The 16,364-nt window shown below is 43.8% G+C and overlaps 1 protein-coding gene across 3 annotated transcripts; it reads right to left on the minus strand.

Moving 5' to 3' along the window:
• Positions 1-460: 460 nt before the first annotated feature.
• Positions 461-16,320, minus strand: baiap2l2a (BAR/IMD domain containing adaptor protein 2 like 2a). 3 transcript variants are annotated; one of them, XM_034295219.1, is made up of 14 exons: positions 16,048-16,320; positions 15,295-15,380; positions 14,207-14,282; positions 13,543-13,629; positions 7,134-7,195; positions 6,958-7,029; positions 5,798-5,878; positions 5,405-5,536; positions 4,662-4,845; positions 4,169-4,388; positions 3,347-3,412; positions 2,997-3,159; positions 1,880-1,923; positions 461-1,786 (listed from the first exon to the last, which is right to left on the minus strand). In XM_034295219.1, exons 2-14 carry the CDS (start codon positions 15,346-15,348, stop codon positions 1,708-1,710), a joined length of 1,320 nt encoding a protein of 439 aa, XP_034151110.1. In that variant the 5' UTR covers positions 15,349-15,380; positions 16,048-16,320; the 3' UTR covers positions 461-1,707. The 3 variants fall into 3 exon arrangements, with proteins under 3 accessions (XP_034151110.1, XP_012991360.2, XP_019906725.2); XM_013135906.4 differs by lacking the exon at positions 16,048-16,320 and having other exon boundaries at positions 15,295-15,982; XM_020051166.3 differs by lacking the exons at positions 461-1,786; positions 1,880-1,923; positions 16,048-16,320 and adding an exon at positions 1,961-2,700 and having other exon boundaries at positions 15,295-15,987.
• Between the last annotated feature and the right edge of the window lie 44 nt (positions 16,321-16,364).

A 16,364-nucleotide genomic window follows, 5' to 3' on the forward strand; every position in this document is an offset into this window, starting at 1 on the left:
TTACTCCCAACCCCACCCCCAGCCTATTTATTTTCCACTTTTTATACAAATCTACAGTGTTTCTGTTTATGTATAGTTGTCAGACGGCCTGGAAGGCCAATCACCTTTAAAATAATAATGTTGATATTTCTAAACGAGAGAAAGTCATATCTCCTTTGCTTTTTTCTCTCTTCCCTGTTCATTCTCTCTTCCCCAGTTCATTGTTTATCTTCCTCTTTTGTTCATGTTTATCTGGACTAACGTTATGGCCCTGCTCTCCCCTCCCCTCTCCGCCCTTTCTGCTGTGGTAATGAGCTGTTGTAAAAACAGACCAAAACAAGGTAGAGGTTAAGCTGTGAAAGAACAAAATAAAATGTAAAAAATGCCTCAAGAATATCTGACTCAGTCCAAGCCTTTCTTTAACATCTGTTTGTTTTTTGTCTGGATAAACTTGTAAAATATTGACTACCACAACACCAAGTAACTGAGAACAATCTGAAAAGCAGGTGCCCTTTTTATTCTAGCAGTAGTCAAATAAAACGTCATTGTTGCAGCAATCACACACAGCTCAATACTGTCATCATTTTCACAGCTGTCCTCCCAGGCTGATTTACAATAGCTATCCACAGTGATTGACTTGAACTGGCAACCCCCAGGTAATTCTCTACAGGTCACTCTACTATGTGCATGAGAGAACAAACAGACATGTACAGATAAACAAACACAAACATATACAGATAAACAAACACATTATAGGCACTAGAAAATTGCAATGTTAAAGGTGCAGTCTAGGATTTTTGCAATTAACTTTTTGTTTCAAAACCATTTAGGATTTATGTATAATATTTAGCCCATACGAGCATCATCTTTACATAGAATCACCATCATACTTCAGTTCCAAGTTTGGAATACATGGGACATGCATTACATGGCACAATTGTATGGGAGCAGTTTTTGCTTGACAGCGCCACATTTACAACCAGTGACGAAGAAATCCCAGAAAGGATTTAACTTAAAGAGCTCAAACTCACTTGCTATGCCTTGATGTCTGGTTTTGGTTTAATGTAGCATTATTGTCTGTGTGAAGGTAACACCAGAATAAAGTTAGCCCTGAAAACACCAACACAAAAAGGATTTGACAGAACACAACTATTTCTATCCCTATATTTGTCTTAGCTGTGAAAATAATGAAAATAATAGTTCAAAAACATGTTCATTATCATGTCAGTAAATATCCCTGATTAAAAGTAATTGCAAACATGAGCTACCTCGAAAATGTCTCACTGTAATCATCTAATAGACACAATAACTGTCTGTTAAATAACCTACTGTAGAAAATAATATAGCATGTCTCACTGTAATCATCTAATAGACACAATAATTGTCTGTTAAACAACGTACTGTAGAAGCCTGGGGGCTTCGTAGGGGTGCAATCTGGGCCTCTGTCAGGGGAGTTTACGACAATAACCGGCAATTTGGGAAGGTTATAGCCCCCCCCCCCGCCCCCGAGCCTCACTGCAGGAAAATGGCTGAGATCCAGACACTTTATAAGCCTGCCAAATTTCACCATGCCTGAATAGGCATTTATTTGACAGAACAGTGAATCACATCGGAAGATAAAGCACAGTTGATGACGTGGCAAAAACCGTCGGCTGACAGGAGTGTGGGTGACCCGGAGCACGGCTGACCCGGAAGCGCAGCGAGCACCCCCGGTACACGGCGACTGATTCAACGACGGAGCCGCGGAGCCGACCTGTCATTGGTGGACGTTGGCTTCAGCTTGACAGTGGCGAAAGGGTTGGTACCCCTGTACAAGACATAGGCAGACGGAGATTACACGGATGATGTCACTTCCTGCAGAAACACAGGACTGATAAGGATTGTAATGGTTGTTCCTTACTTTGGGAAGAGGCTTAGCCCAGGGCCCCCGTGGTGATCTCCTCTCTGGATTGGGAGATAGACATAGTTTGGAAATAAGAAATACTAATTTAAAGGTGTCTATTATAACACATATATACCACTCTAATGGTGTCAATAATAACACACATTCACCACTTTAAAGGTGTGTATTACAAAACACAAGCATACCTTTAAATGTGTCTATTATAACACACATTCACCACTTTAAAGGTGTCTATTCCAACTCATCCAAAACAACTGTAAAGGTGTCTATTCCAACTCATCCACAACAACTGTAAAGGTGTCTATTCCAACTCATCCACAACAACTGTAAAGGTGTCTATTCCAACTCATCCACAACAACTGTAAAGGTGTCTATTCCAACTCATCCACAACAACTGTAAAGGTATCAATTCCAACTCATCCACAACAACTGTAAAGGTATCAATTCCAACTCATCCACAACAACTGTAAAGGTGTCTTTTCCAACTCATCCACAACATCTTTAACGGTGTCTATTCCAACTCACCCCCAACAACTTTAAAGGTGTCTATTCCAACTCACCCCAACAACTTTAAAGGTGACCGTTCCAGGCCATCTAGAACAGCTTTAAATGCATCTTTTCCAAACCATGCAGAACACCTTTTAACGTGTCTCTTCCATTAGTAAAGCATTTATTAGTGTACAACACCATGCAGAGATGAAACACCATGCACACACACCTCACCCCCCCCCACATTGTCAGCAGCTGGAACTTCCGCCCTGCATCCACCAGAAGGTGGGGTGTGGTGTCATAGAGAACAGCACAGTGCCACAATGTCCCTGCCGGTTGGAGGACAAACGTACAGCCGATTGGAAATACTAACTTCTGAAACGTTTTCGTCAAACCATTTAGGCTAAATTGAATAGTAAATGGTTACTTTTGATTCATCGATTACTATACTGTAAAAAAACAAAAAATGAACTAGCTTTTTCTGAGACGTCCATTTTGTTTTACAGTACCTAACCAAACAAGATGCATGCTGTGTTACTGTAGTGGACACTGTAACCACAGGAATAAAAGAACTTCCTGAACAATGTTGATGCTGAGCGTTAAGTAGCCCAGGCAACACCACTACCTTGTTGTCCAAGTGAGGTTCCGCTCTCCTCTCCATGTTGGGCGTGTTTGGATGCATCTCTGTTTGTCTAGTGGGTGGAGGCGGAGGTGGAGGAGGAGGTCCGCTGCTGCCTCTTGATTGCTCTGGCCGGTTGCTCATAGTGTTAAAGCTCCTGAGGGTGGAGCTACCGAAGCGTCAAAGGACAACACAAAGCCAAAAGAGGAAATGGGTATTAGTGCCGACAATAAGGTAGCCATGTTCACAACTAAAAACAGGATGAACAGTGTTCACGCTCAGAATTTGTTTATGGTTTCAATAGGGGGCTCTTGGGTGAACTGCTCCTTTACATGACAGAGGATCCAGTGAATCACCTGGAGCCAGTGGACTGACGGGTTTCCTCCAGTGGCCCCACAAAGGCAGCGGGGAACCAGCCCTGACTGAGAAGGAGAAGAGAAGAAAGATCCATAAAAGACAGAGAGGTAGGGCTGTTTTGCAGTATATTTTGCCACCATTAGAACTACCACGCCCCCAGGACTTCCAGACCCAAATGGAGCAGCCCCTGTCCTCCTGGATGTGTTGCAGATCGGGTTGCTGAATGATTATTCCTGCAGCCACTGCCCACATCCTGATTGTCCCTGTCATCCCCACCTGGTTGTCCCTGTCCTGCCCACCAGGTTGTCCCTTTCCTGCCCACATCCTGATTGTCCATGTCCTGCCCATCTGATTATCCCTGTCCTGATACCTGGTTATCCCAATCCTTCACCCTGGTAAGGCAGCGGACTTGGATTCTGTTTAAGGACTCTGGTCACAGCCCACTTGCATTTACTGACCTGCTTGTCTTCTGATCATGCATAAACATTGACCTGGCCCAGAAGATCAAGTACTCTTATAATCCTAATCTTATAATAAGAGCAGGACTGGCCATCCCTCAGAGACTGGTTCCTCTCCAAATTGTATGCAAATGCTAGTGTAAACGCTCTTCTTTGCACAGATTTAGGTCTTCCTATTACAACGTCAGGTTAAACTTAAAGTTTAGGGTAAGGCTTTGGGTTATGGTTAGGACAAAGGTTAAGGTTAGGGTTAGGAGATAGTAAAAAGTTACTGATGGTCAGTAGGTAATCTATAAAGCACCTACAGAAACACTTTTCGGACTCTCAAAATAAAGTGTCACTCTCCCCCTCCCTGTCCCTCACCGTGAGCTGCTTTCTGCCCGGCCAAAGAGCCAGCCGTTGCGGGGTTCCTGGACCAGCACGTTCACCACCTCCCCCTGGGAGAAGGGCAGCAGGTTGGGTTTGTTTGGGGGAGCGGGGTGGGCCACCAGGGCTCTCATAAGTCCCTTTCCTCCGGCTTCACCCAGGCCCAGAGAATCCCCAAAAGAGCTGGAGCGGGAACAGGTGTTCTGGGGAGACGGGCCTGGACGGTCAGGTGGAGGGGGATGACGAGGGAAGACAACGTGTGAATGACTCTGGTCATAGGAGTGGAGATGGTCAAAGTTCATAGCTAGGATGTAATATTTTCTGACAGTCCTCTGTAGCGGAAACACATTGAACCAGTTAAACATCATGTATAAGGGAACAAGATATGAGGAGAGTAAAGGAGCCAGAGGACTTTCTGAAGGCACTGTACATAACATGAATGCACACTTTGGATAAAAAGTGTCTTTTATCCTGTACTCCATGGACCTACCCCTGGAGGGCGCTTTTCCCAGAGGCTGCTCCTCTCTGCCGGTCCGTTGGCTCTCTCTGTTCTCCTCCCGCATTCTGGAAGTGTTCTCCTGGTCGAGGCGGTTCTGGGAGGCAGGTCTTCTGGTGGCGTTGACCTGCTCTCTCCACACATCAGTTATGTGCTGTAGACCTTCTCCCGCCCCGGCCTGGTGCATCGATAACAAACAAACACACACACACCCATACAAACACACACACACACACACATTAAAAATACACATGCAAACACACACAAATGCATACACACACACACAAACACATACAAGCACATACACAAACACACACACGCAAGCCTACATTATTTCTACAGACTTTATCTCCCCTCTAAGTGGTGAAACCTCTACTTATTCATCCCTTAACATCACCCCAAACAGGGGATAGGAAGGTAAAGGCAAACAACCTGCGTGTCATGTTGGAATTCAGGGTACTCTAGGTTGGATAATGTTCAGACACAGGTGGAAAACAGAGACGGTCACGTAGCTTAGTGAGGCGAAGCAGAGAGAGAGTGAATTGTGGGTCTCTGTCTCTAGACGGACCCCTGTGGTGGCCGGATACAGATACACCAAGACCAGCACCAGCCCATTCAATGATGAACGTGATTGCTAACAGTATCGGACAGCAGAGATAGTCTGTGGGTGGGATCTAAACGCACGGCCGTGGTGGAGTGGGTGCTATTCAGGTGCAGTGTCTCCGACCGAGGTCTACCTTGTTAATTAGATGGATAATGGACTGAGTGAAACCACAGTGTTTCTCAGCCAGGAAGCGGTATCGTCTCTCCTCCTCCAATAAAGCCTCGCGCTGACTCTCCCTCAGAAACTGAATGTAATCACTGCCATCCTGTGGAGAAACAAACACATGCAATTACACACACATGCTGTATATAACAAACAGTGCCATCATAATGTAAGAGATGTATGATAATGACATAATTCCTTTCTTTTTTATTAATAGTCTGAAGCAAACACACACACACACACCCACACACAGACGTGCACACACACACAAACACGTGCACACACATGCACACACACCCACACACACACACACACACACACACACACAGACATGTGCACACACACTCCAGAGCAGTACCCTGACCTGGTGAGCACCTCTCCTCAGCTGCCTCTCCAGGGTTGACGCCTGGCTTCGTACCTCCAGCTCATATCGCCTCCTGCTGCCCTGGATGACACAATACACCCCGCCCACATACATTTATACCAGGAGGTTGGGGACACTGATGAAACTCAGGCCTGAATTCATCATCAGGGACAAAAGTGTCAGTACACCCACGGAACAAATTCACTATAATGGATTTCACACAATTCTACTCCTTTTCCCATGAGACACAAAGAAGTAATGTTGCAGGAATAAAAAATACAGATAAAGATTCTTAATATTATCTGCATGAGAGTGGCTAGCACAATCAAGGGAGGAAGAAACATGACTAAAAACTGCTGATGCAACTAAAGGCACAACCAACGTACTAAATTGAACAACAGTGTATTCTGCTACTGTAACTCTCAAAGGTAAGTATAGGCACAGCAAATGTAGGCAAACGTGTCTGTGAGCCAGAAAAACTTGTAGAGATTTCAACCTGTATTATCTCTATCAATCCCATGCTGACCTCCAAGTGCATCGGCTGTATTGAAGTTAGTGATTTGCAACTGATCCCTCCTGATGGCCCAGTTGGACAGGAGTCTCAAGGTCAACCAGACAGACTAGGCGGAACTAAAGTGCAATTCACTTCCAGATGTATTTTTATACGCCACCTATTAAATGTTCGCGCCCTAGGAAAGTAGGACAATATAAGTGCCATGGCGGGAGAGCATTGAGACCAGAGGAGATAAATAAACACATTGAAAACCCAATTAGATGTTAGAATCATCGGGGGCTCATCAAAACCTGAAGGCTGCATGTTTTTTGGTCGTGGGCCAGGGCCGGGACCTATGGTACCCGGTGTAAAGATGTGTCTGTCAGGCATTGGGCTACACCAAAATAAGTCGCTGGAGAGACCTTGTAACCAATGTAAAATGTTCTGTGTTTCTCTGAGGAAACCAGACCAGAGAGCATTACAGGGATTTCACCCGCTAATAATAAAAGATTGGAGTCATCCCTCAAATGTGGGCTTGAGAAACAAACTCAGAACTCTTGAAGACGCCACCGTTTCAGCCAGAGTCAATATGTGAATTTATAACCAAGGACCCACTGAAGCCTGAGTCAAAGCATCAAACCTAGAGCCCTGCCCAGCGGCTACTCACCGCTATATAGTCCTTGTCCAGTTTGACATTGTTCTCCATTTCAAGAAGCACCTCAGAGTGAAACCAGCGGAACTAGAGCAGCACAGGGGTTAAGAACAGGCTGGACATTAACAAGGCTGTTGCAGAGCCACCGTTTAATGAGGATTATGTCATATGAGGATAGTAAAGTAACTTACAACTCCTTCTACTTCACCAATGACTCGCCTCTGGTTCTCTGAAATCTGAATCAGGACATCTCCTATAAGACACAATGACACAAATACACACACACATCTGAAATCTGAATCAGGACATCTCCTATAAGACACAATGACACAAACACACAAACACACACACACACACATCTGAAATCTGAATCAGGACATCTCCTATAAGACACAATGACACAAACACACAAACACACACACACACATCTGAAATCTGAATCAGGACATCTCCTGTGAGACACAATGACACAAACACACACACACACACACACATCTGAAATCTGAATCAGGACATCTCCTATAAGACACAATGACACAAACACACAAACACACACACACATCTGAAATCTGAATCAGGACATCTCCTATAAGACACAATGACACAAATACACACACACATCTGAAATCTGAATCAGGACATCTCCTATAAGACACAATGACACAAACACACAAACACACACACACACACACACACACATCTGAAATCTGAATCAGGACATCTCTTATAAGACACAATGACACAAACACACAAACACACACACACATCTGAAATCTGAATCAGGACATCTCCTATAAGACACAATGACACAAATACACACACACATCTGAAATCTGAATCAGGACATCTCCTATAAGACACAATGACACAAACACACAAACACACACACACACACACACATCTGAAATCTGAATCAGGACATCTCCTATAAGACACAATGACACAAACACACACACACACACACACACACACATCTGAAATCTGAATCAGGACATCTCCTATAAGACACAATGACACAAACACACAAACACACACACACACATCTGAAATCTGAATCAGGACATCTCCTATAAGACACAATGACACAAACACACACACACACACATCTGAAATCTGAATCAGGACATCTCCTGTGAGACACAATGACACACACACACACACACACACATCTGAAATCTGAATCAGGACATCTCCTGTGAGACACAATGACACAAACACACACACACACACATCTGAAATCTGAATCAGGACATCTCCTGTGAGACACAATGACACAAACACACACACACATATACATCTGAAATCTGAATCAGGACATCTCCTATGAGACACAATGACACAAACACACAAACACACACACACATCTGAAATCTGAATCAGGACATCTCCTGTGAGACACAATGACACAAACACACACACACACACACACACATCTGAAATCTGAATCAGGACATCTCCTATAAGACACAATGACACAAACACACAAACACACACACACACATCTGAAATCTGAATCAGGACATCTCCTGTGAGACACAATGACACACACACACACACACACACACATCTGAAATCTGAATCAGGACATCTCCTATAAGACACAATGACACAAACACACAAACACACACACACATCTGAAATCTGAATCAGGACATCTCCTATAAGACACAATGACACAAATACACACACACATCTGAAATCTGAATCAGGACATCTCCTATAAGACACAATGACACAAACACACAAACACACACACACACACACACATCTGAAATCTGAATCAGGACATCTCCTATAAGACACAATGACACAAACACACACACACACACACACACACACACACACACACACATCTGAAATCTGAATCAGGACATCTCCTATAAGACACAATGACACAAACACACAAACACACACACACACATCTGAAATCTGAATCAGGACATCTCCTATAAGACACAATGACACAAACACACACACACACATCTGAAATCTGAATCAGGACATCTCCTGTGAGACACAATGACACACACACACACACACACACATCTGAAATCTGAATCAGGACATCTCCTATAAGACACAATGACACAAACACACACACACATCTGAAATCTGAATCAGGACATCTCCTGTGAGACACAATGACACAAACACACACACACACACACACATCTGAAATCTGAATCAGGACATCTCCTGTGAGACACAATGACACAAACACACAAACACACACACACACACACATCTGAAATCTGAATCAGGACATCTCCTATAAGACACAATGACACAAACACACACACACACACACACACATCTGAAATCTGAATCAGGACATCTCCTATAAGACACAATGACACAAACACACAAACACACACACACACATCTGAAATCTGAATCAGGACATCTCCTATAAGACACAATGACACAAACACACACACACACACATCTGAAATCTGAATCAGGACATCTCCTGTGAGACACAATGACACACACACACACACACACATCTGAAATCTGAATCAGGACATCTCCTATAAGACACAATGACACAAACACACACACACATCTGAAATCTGAATCAGGACATCTCCTGTGAGACACAATGACACAAACACACACACACACACACATCTGAAATCTGAATCAGGACATCTCCTGTGAGACACAATGACACAAACACACACACACACATACATCTGAAATCTGAATCAGGACATCTCCTATGAGACACAATGACACAAACACACAAACACACACACACATCTGAAATCTGAATCAGGACATCTCCTGTGAGACACAATGACACACACACACACACACACACACACATCTGAAATCTGAATCAGGACATCTCCTATAAGACACAATGACACAAACACACACACACATCTGAAATCTGAATCAGGACATCTCCTATAAGACACAATGACACAAATACACACACACATCTGAAATCTGAATCAGGATATCTCCTGTGAGACACAAAGACACATTAAAATCACAGGCAGACTTAACGACACACACACACCCGTAATATGGCCACAAACATACACTTACAGTGAGCGAAAAAAAAAAATTATCCCCTGCTGATTTTGTACATTTGCCCACTCAAAAAGATTTAAGTCTATAATTTTAATGATAGGTTTATTTGAACAGTGAGAGACAGAATAACAAAAAAATCCAGAAGAACGTATGACAAAAATGTTAAATAAATTGATTTGCATTTTAATTAGTGAAATAAGTATTTGATCCCCTCTCAATCAGAAAGGTTTTTGACTCCCAGGTGTCTTTTATACAGGTAATGAGCTGAGATTAGGAGCACACTCTTAAACGGAGTGCTCCTAATCTCAGCTTGTTACCTGTATAAAAGACACCTGTCCACAGAAGCAATCAGTCAATCAGATTCCAAACTCTCCACCATGGCCAAGACCAAAGAGCTGTCCAAGGATGTCAGGGACAAGATTGTAGACCTACACAATGCTGGAATGGGCTACAAGACCATCGCCAAGCAGCTTTGGTGAGAAGGTGACAACAGTTGGTTCAATTATTCGCAAATGGAAGAAACACAAAAGACCTGTCAATCTCCCTCGGTCTGGGGCTCCAAGCAAGATCTCACCTTGTGGAGTTGCATCGATCATGAGAACGGTGAGGAATCAGCCCAGAACTACACGAGAGGATCTTGTCAATGATTTCAAGACAGCTGGTACCATAGTCACCAAGAATACAATTGGTAACACATTACGCCGTGAAGGACTGAAATCCTGCAGCGCCCGCAAGGTGCCCCTGCTCAAGAAAGCACATGTACAGGCCCGTCAGAAGTTTGCCAATGAACATCTGAATGATTCAGTGGAGAACTGGGTGAAAGTGTTGTGGTCAGATGAGACCAAAATCGAGCACTTTAGCATCAACTAAACTTGCCGTGTTTGGAGAAGGAATGCTGCCTAACAACTTCACTGCATCAAATGGACGATGGACAGGGCCATGTACTGTCAAATCCTGGGTGAGAACCTCCTTCCCTCAGCCAGGGCATTGAAAATAGGTCATGAATGGGTATTCCAGCATGAGAATGACACAAAACATACGGCCAAGGCAACAAAGGAGTGGTTCAGAAAGAAGCACATTCAGGTCCTGGAGTGGCCTAGCCAGTCTCCAGACCTTAATCACATATTAAATCTGTGGAGGGAGCTGAAGGTTCGAGTTGCCAAACGTCAGCCTCGAAACTTGGAGAAGATCTGCAAAGAGGAGTGGGACAAAATCCCTCCTGAGATGTGTGTAAACCTGGTGGGCAACTACAAGAAACATCTGACCTCTGTGATTACCAACAAGGGTTTAGCCACCAAATACTAAGTCATGTTTTGCAGAGGGGTTGAATACTTATTTCACATTTTTAACAATCTCTTGGCCCCTGAACTAACCATGACACCTGACCCCTAAACCAACCATGTCCCCTGAACCAACCATGACCCCGGAACTAACCATGAACCCGGAACTAACCATGAACCCTGTTAACCAGATAAATGGAGTCTTGCATTTGTCTGACATTCCAGCTGGCCAGTCTGCCCTAACACACAAATTAACATTTGCGCTCACACAACCCCCACTTCCAAAAAAACAAACACACACACACACAAACACACAACACACAGGATGAGGGATTGCCTTTATGATCTTCAAAAACAGCCCAAGGCTTCTCAGAAGCAGACGTCCGATCAGTGAACGCTCAACTGAATCGGTTTGTTAGCAGGGCTTTTATAGCCAACCTTAAATAAAGCCAGTGGGCATCAGATTGGGCAGAGTGGCTTGGTTCAGGCTGAATTGAATAGAGTGAACAGAACAACAGCCTAATGCACTCCATTATCCATAGAGCCCTGGAGACAGGTTCTCTAAAGTTACCAAGCAGCATATGGGGTAAATCATAGATAATAGAAGGAGGCCTTTCCATTCTGTTTCTCCATCTGTCAAGTCCTGGCATATTTGCCAGGACCTTGTTTTCAAGTGTAAAAAGAACATCCTGTTTTCAAGTATAATGATAAAAGTTAAGATAAATAATGCACAGCTCCGGAAAAAATTAAGAGACCACTGCATCTTTTTCTTTTCTCACTCAAAACAATCCTTTTTGACTTTTTTGGAAAGGAAAGAAAAAGGTGCAGTGGTCTCTTAATTTTTTCTGGAGCTGTATAACAACAATAGTATGTCAACTCCTTATTAATCATAAAAAACAAATAGACATATATTTATATATACACTGATGACCCAAAACTGTTGATCATCTGGTCCGAACCGAGAGAAGGTCTACTGTAGTACAAGTCACAGAAAGTGTTGATGATGGTTATGGGAGGAATGCGTATCAACACACAGTGCATCTCACCCTGCTGTGTACGAGGCTTTGTAGCCGCAGACCGGTCAGAGTGCCCCTGATGACCCCTGACCACCGTTGAAATCACCTACAATGGGCACAGGAATGATGGAACTGGACCGTGGCGCTGTGGAAGAAAGTCACCTGGTCCGAGTCCCGTTCTTTTACACCCCTCAGACGGTCGCGTGCGTGTGTACTGTTTACCTGAGGAAGTGATGGCACCAGGATGCACTGTGGGAAGACGACAAGCTGGTGGAGGGGGTGTGATGCTCTGGGTAATGTTCTACTGGAAAACCCTGGGTCCGGGCATTCATGTGCATGTACATTTTACATGCGCCATCAACCTAAATAACCTAAATATCGTTGCAGACCAGGTGCACCCCTTTATTGCAAAGGTATTCCCTGATGGCAGTGGCCTATTTCAGCAGGATAATGCGCCCTGCCACAAAGCAAAAATGGTTCAGGAATGGTTTAAGGATTATGATGAAGAGTTCCATGTGTTGCCCTGGCCTCCAAATTCCACAGATCTCAATCCGATTGAGTATTTGTGGGATGTGCTGGAACAAAATGTCCAATCCATGGCGGCTCCACCTCACAACATACAGGACTTGAAGGATATGCTGCCAGATACCACAGGACATCTTCAGGGGTCTTGTAGAGTCCATGGCTCGGTGGATTGGCACAGTTTTGGCAAAGCACGTTAGGACCAACAGAATATTATGCAGGTGGTCATAATGTTTTGGCTCATCAGTGTATATAGCACTAGCCAAAAGTTTGGACACACCTAATCATTCAAGGATATTCCTGTACTTGTACTAATTTCCACAGTGTAAAATAATAGTGAAGACATCAAAACTATAAAATAACAATGGAGACCTGACCACCCGGATCCACTGTTGGATCCGGACAAACACAGGCTGTCCTGTTTTCTAACGTGGCACCTACTGTTCAAGGTTGAAGCAAAGCTCCTATCCTAAAACAATACAACCTGAGCATACCACAAAAAGAAATCCCTTTCATACACCATATCAACTATCTGACCTCACCCAACCCAGGATCCGCCCTCTGCCACACACACACACACACACACACACACATTCCTTACAAAATCTCCCAGGGTATTGTGGAGGCGATTCCATTCACTACGTTCCAGACATTAATGAGCCATCCTCACACACACACACACACACACACACACAAACACTTACACGCGTGCGCACACACTGAGTGAATCGTGTTCTTACCAATGGACCGAGACGACATGGTGTGGAACGCCTGATCCCCAATCTTAGCAAGGGCACTGAAGTAGGCCTCACTAGAAACAGCCAGGGCTACACACAACACAGACATACAAGCTTTGACTGATTTTCCCATACACATAAAGGAAAAACAAGGAAAATAAACACCTGAACCTGAACCCAATGAATCGCAATAAGCTTGTTTATAACGCATCGAGATATTAAGATGTCAGTCTTTCAAATAGCAGGGATCATCACATATAGATATTACAGATTTACTGCTTAGTGTTGTTAAAGGACAGGATCCAAGCTTGGGGCGAGAACATCAAACAGGTTCATTCAGCAGCTCAACCAATAAAAAGCATGTAGATTATTATTACAATAATAAACATTCCTAGTTGATACAGCGGTGTTGTACTGTTCAGCAGCAACTTCATTAACTCAGATGGAGAGTCTTTTGCATTAATTTCCAAGAGCTTCACTGCTCAGAAGGAAGCAGAGGCAATCGAACATATTTCACTGACGGGTCAGAATTATAGCAACGCAGTACAGCCACTGAGTGATACCAAGTAGTGCCACTCAGTGGCTGTACTTCCATCTACTTTGGAAAGCCCCATAGTACCCACGACAACAAATGATTTTTCCTCATTGATGTTTCCATTTCACTCACCCTGAAAGGCCTGCATGTAGCTGTTTCCCAGACTCACCAGCTTCTGGAGGCTTGGGTTGAACCGATCCATCAGGCTCTGTTGAAACACACCATGCATGCACAGAGACGCACACCGTGGTATTTTGAAGGTAGTGGAGGTATTATAATTTTCAGTCACATTGTTCCTCCCCTTCTTATTTTATGAAGTCAAATTTGCGCTAATATGTTTGTATGGGAACGGTCCTTGCCTCATCGCAGCTGCTCCCGGTGGGCCGGAGAGTAATTACACTGGTCAACCCAACTGCACTGCTTCTAATTACACTGGTCAACCCAACCGCACTGCTTCTAATTACACTGGTCAACCCAACCGCACTGCTTCTAATTACACTGGTCAACCCAACCGCACTGCTTCTAATTACACTGGTCAACCCAACTGCACTGATTCTAATTACACTGGTCAACCCAACCGCACTGCTTCTAATTACACTGGTCAACCCAACCGCACTGCTTCTAATTACACTGGTCAACCCAACCGCACTGCTTCTAATTACACTGGTCAACCCAACTGCACTGCTTCTAATTGCACTGGTCAACCCAACTGCACTGCTTCTAATTACACTGGTCAACCCAACCGCATTGCTTCTAATTACACTGGTCAACCCAACCGCACTGCTTCTAATTACACTGGTCAACCCAACCGCACTGCTTCTAATTACACTGGTCAACCCAAACACTTTTCTTTGTCACTCAATGATAAGTATTCACCTGGCACACAAGCACTAGAGGAGGGCTCATTCCTCAACCAACTACCACTGTTGAGCTTGCAGGTGCCTAACCTACCAAAAGGAGTCGCTAGATCTTGATTAGGCAAGCTGAACTTGTCCAACACACCTACACTTAACTAACAAAGACCAATTTGGACCAGCACAGGTGACTCTGTCCCTACACAGAATTCAACCCCTGTGGTGCTTACGTTTTTTAGATCTATGGTATGAACTTGATAAAACACACATGTCCAAAGAGTTAGTACAGCTAACCAGTGCCACACCTTGAAAGATATACCCGAACTAGGCCTAGAGATTTAAACTGCGTGTATGCCTGCCACTCACCATATATATGCCCAAAGTAGAGCGATGCAACTCGTCGCTATTTAGTCCAGACATGCTGATGTTCGGAGCGTTCTCTCAACCACGGCCTGTTAAATTTGTAATATATTTACTTATGCCTAGTGAAACGTCAACATATAATCCCAGAACTGTATCGACACAGACGTTTTATCTTCAAGGGGAACTGGGTGAGGTGTGGGTAGCAAGCGTGTGCGGAACTGATACCTGGTGATAGGAGAGGACTACTGTAAATTATTAAACAAGTCAAAGTAATAAACGACGCAACCAAAACCCCAACACACTGAAACCGCGTTCTTATGTACGTAAACCTCATTAAAAAAAACTGCCAAATAGGCAAGAAGGAAACAAGAATTATTGACATGGGCAAGGTATTAGTATAAGTGCCTGCCTATTACCAAACATATTACCAGACATTTTACCAAAACACATTACCAAAAAATATGCTCCACTTCCCAGATCGTCAATTTATTTTCCAAAGAAACCTAGAATCATTTGATCCGTGATTTTTATAATACCTACAGTCTGAATTAAATGTACAGGATATCATGTTCACACCCAGGTGTGTGTGTCTGCGAACTCAACATGACTGACTAGGGGAATGAAAGGGCCCTTTCCCCCGCTCAAAGGCATGGATCAATAGAGAATAACTAGTCTGATTCTCCCGGTGCTTCCTTGCCATCTAAACAAGGTGCACAGTCACCGACCTCTCTGTTAATTTACAACCCAGACACCTACCAAGGCTCTGCAGTATTTCCTGTTTTCGTTCTTGGACATTGGTACGTTAATCTGTGACGGCGGCTGACCATAGTCCATGTATGCGCTAACAGTTTGAACAGGGAAAAGTTCCCCAGGAAAAACGGTTGTGACCCTCCACAATTAATATTATCAACATCTTAGACACCATAAAGGAGATAAGCGCTGTTCGGTTATGACGTCCGGGAGAGGCAGGGATAACGAGTGACACATTACGGTAAATAAATGTCTGGAGACAGGCAAACAGCTTGCAAACGGCGAAAAGAAAAGAAAGAGAATGAATGAGAAGTAAAAATGAC

The sequence above is a fragment of the Esox lucius genome, chromosome 11 (genome assembly GCF_011004845.1).
Source record: "Esox lucius isolate fEsoLuc1 chromosome 11, fEsoLuc1.pri, whole genome shotgun sequence".
Lineage (NCBI taxonomy): Eukaryota > Metazoa > Chordata > Actinopteri > Esociformes > Esocidae > Esox > Esox lucius.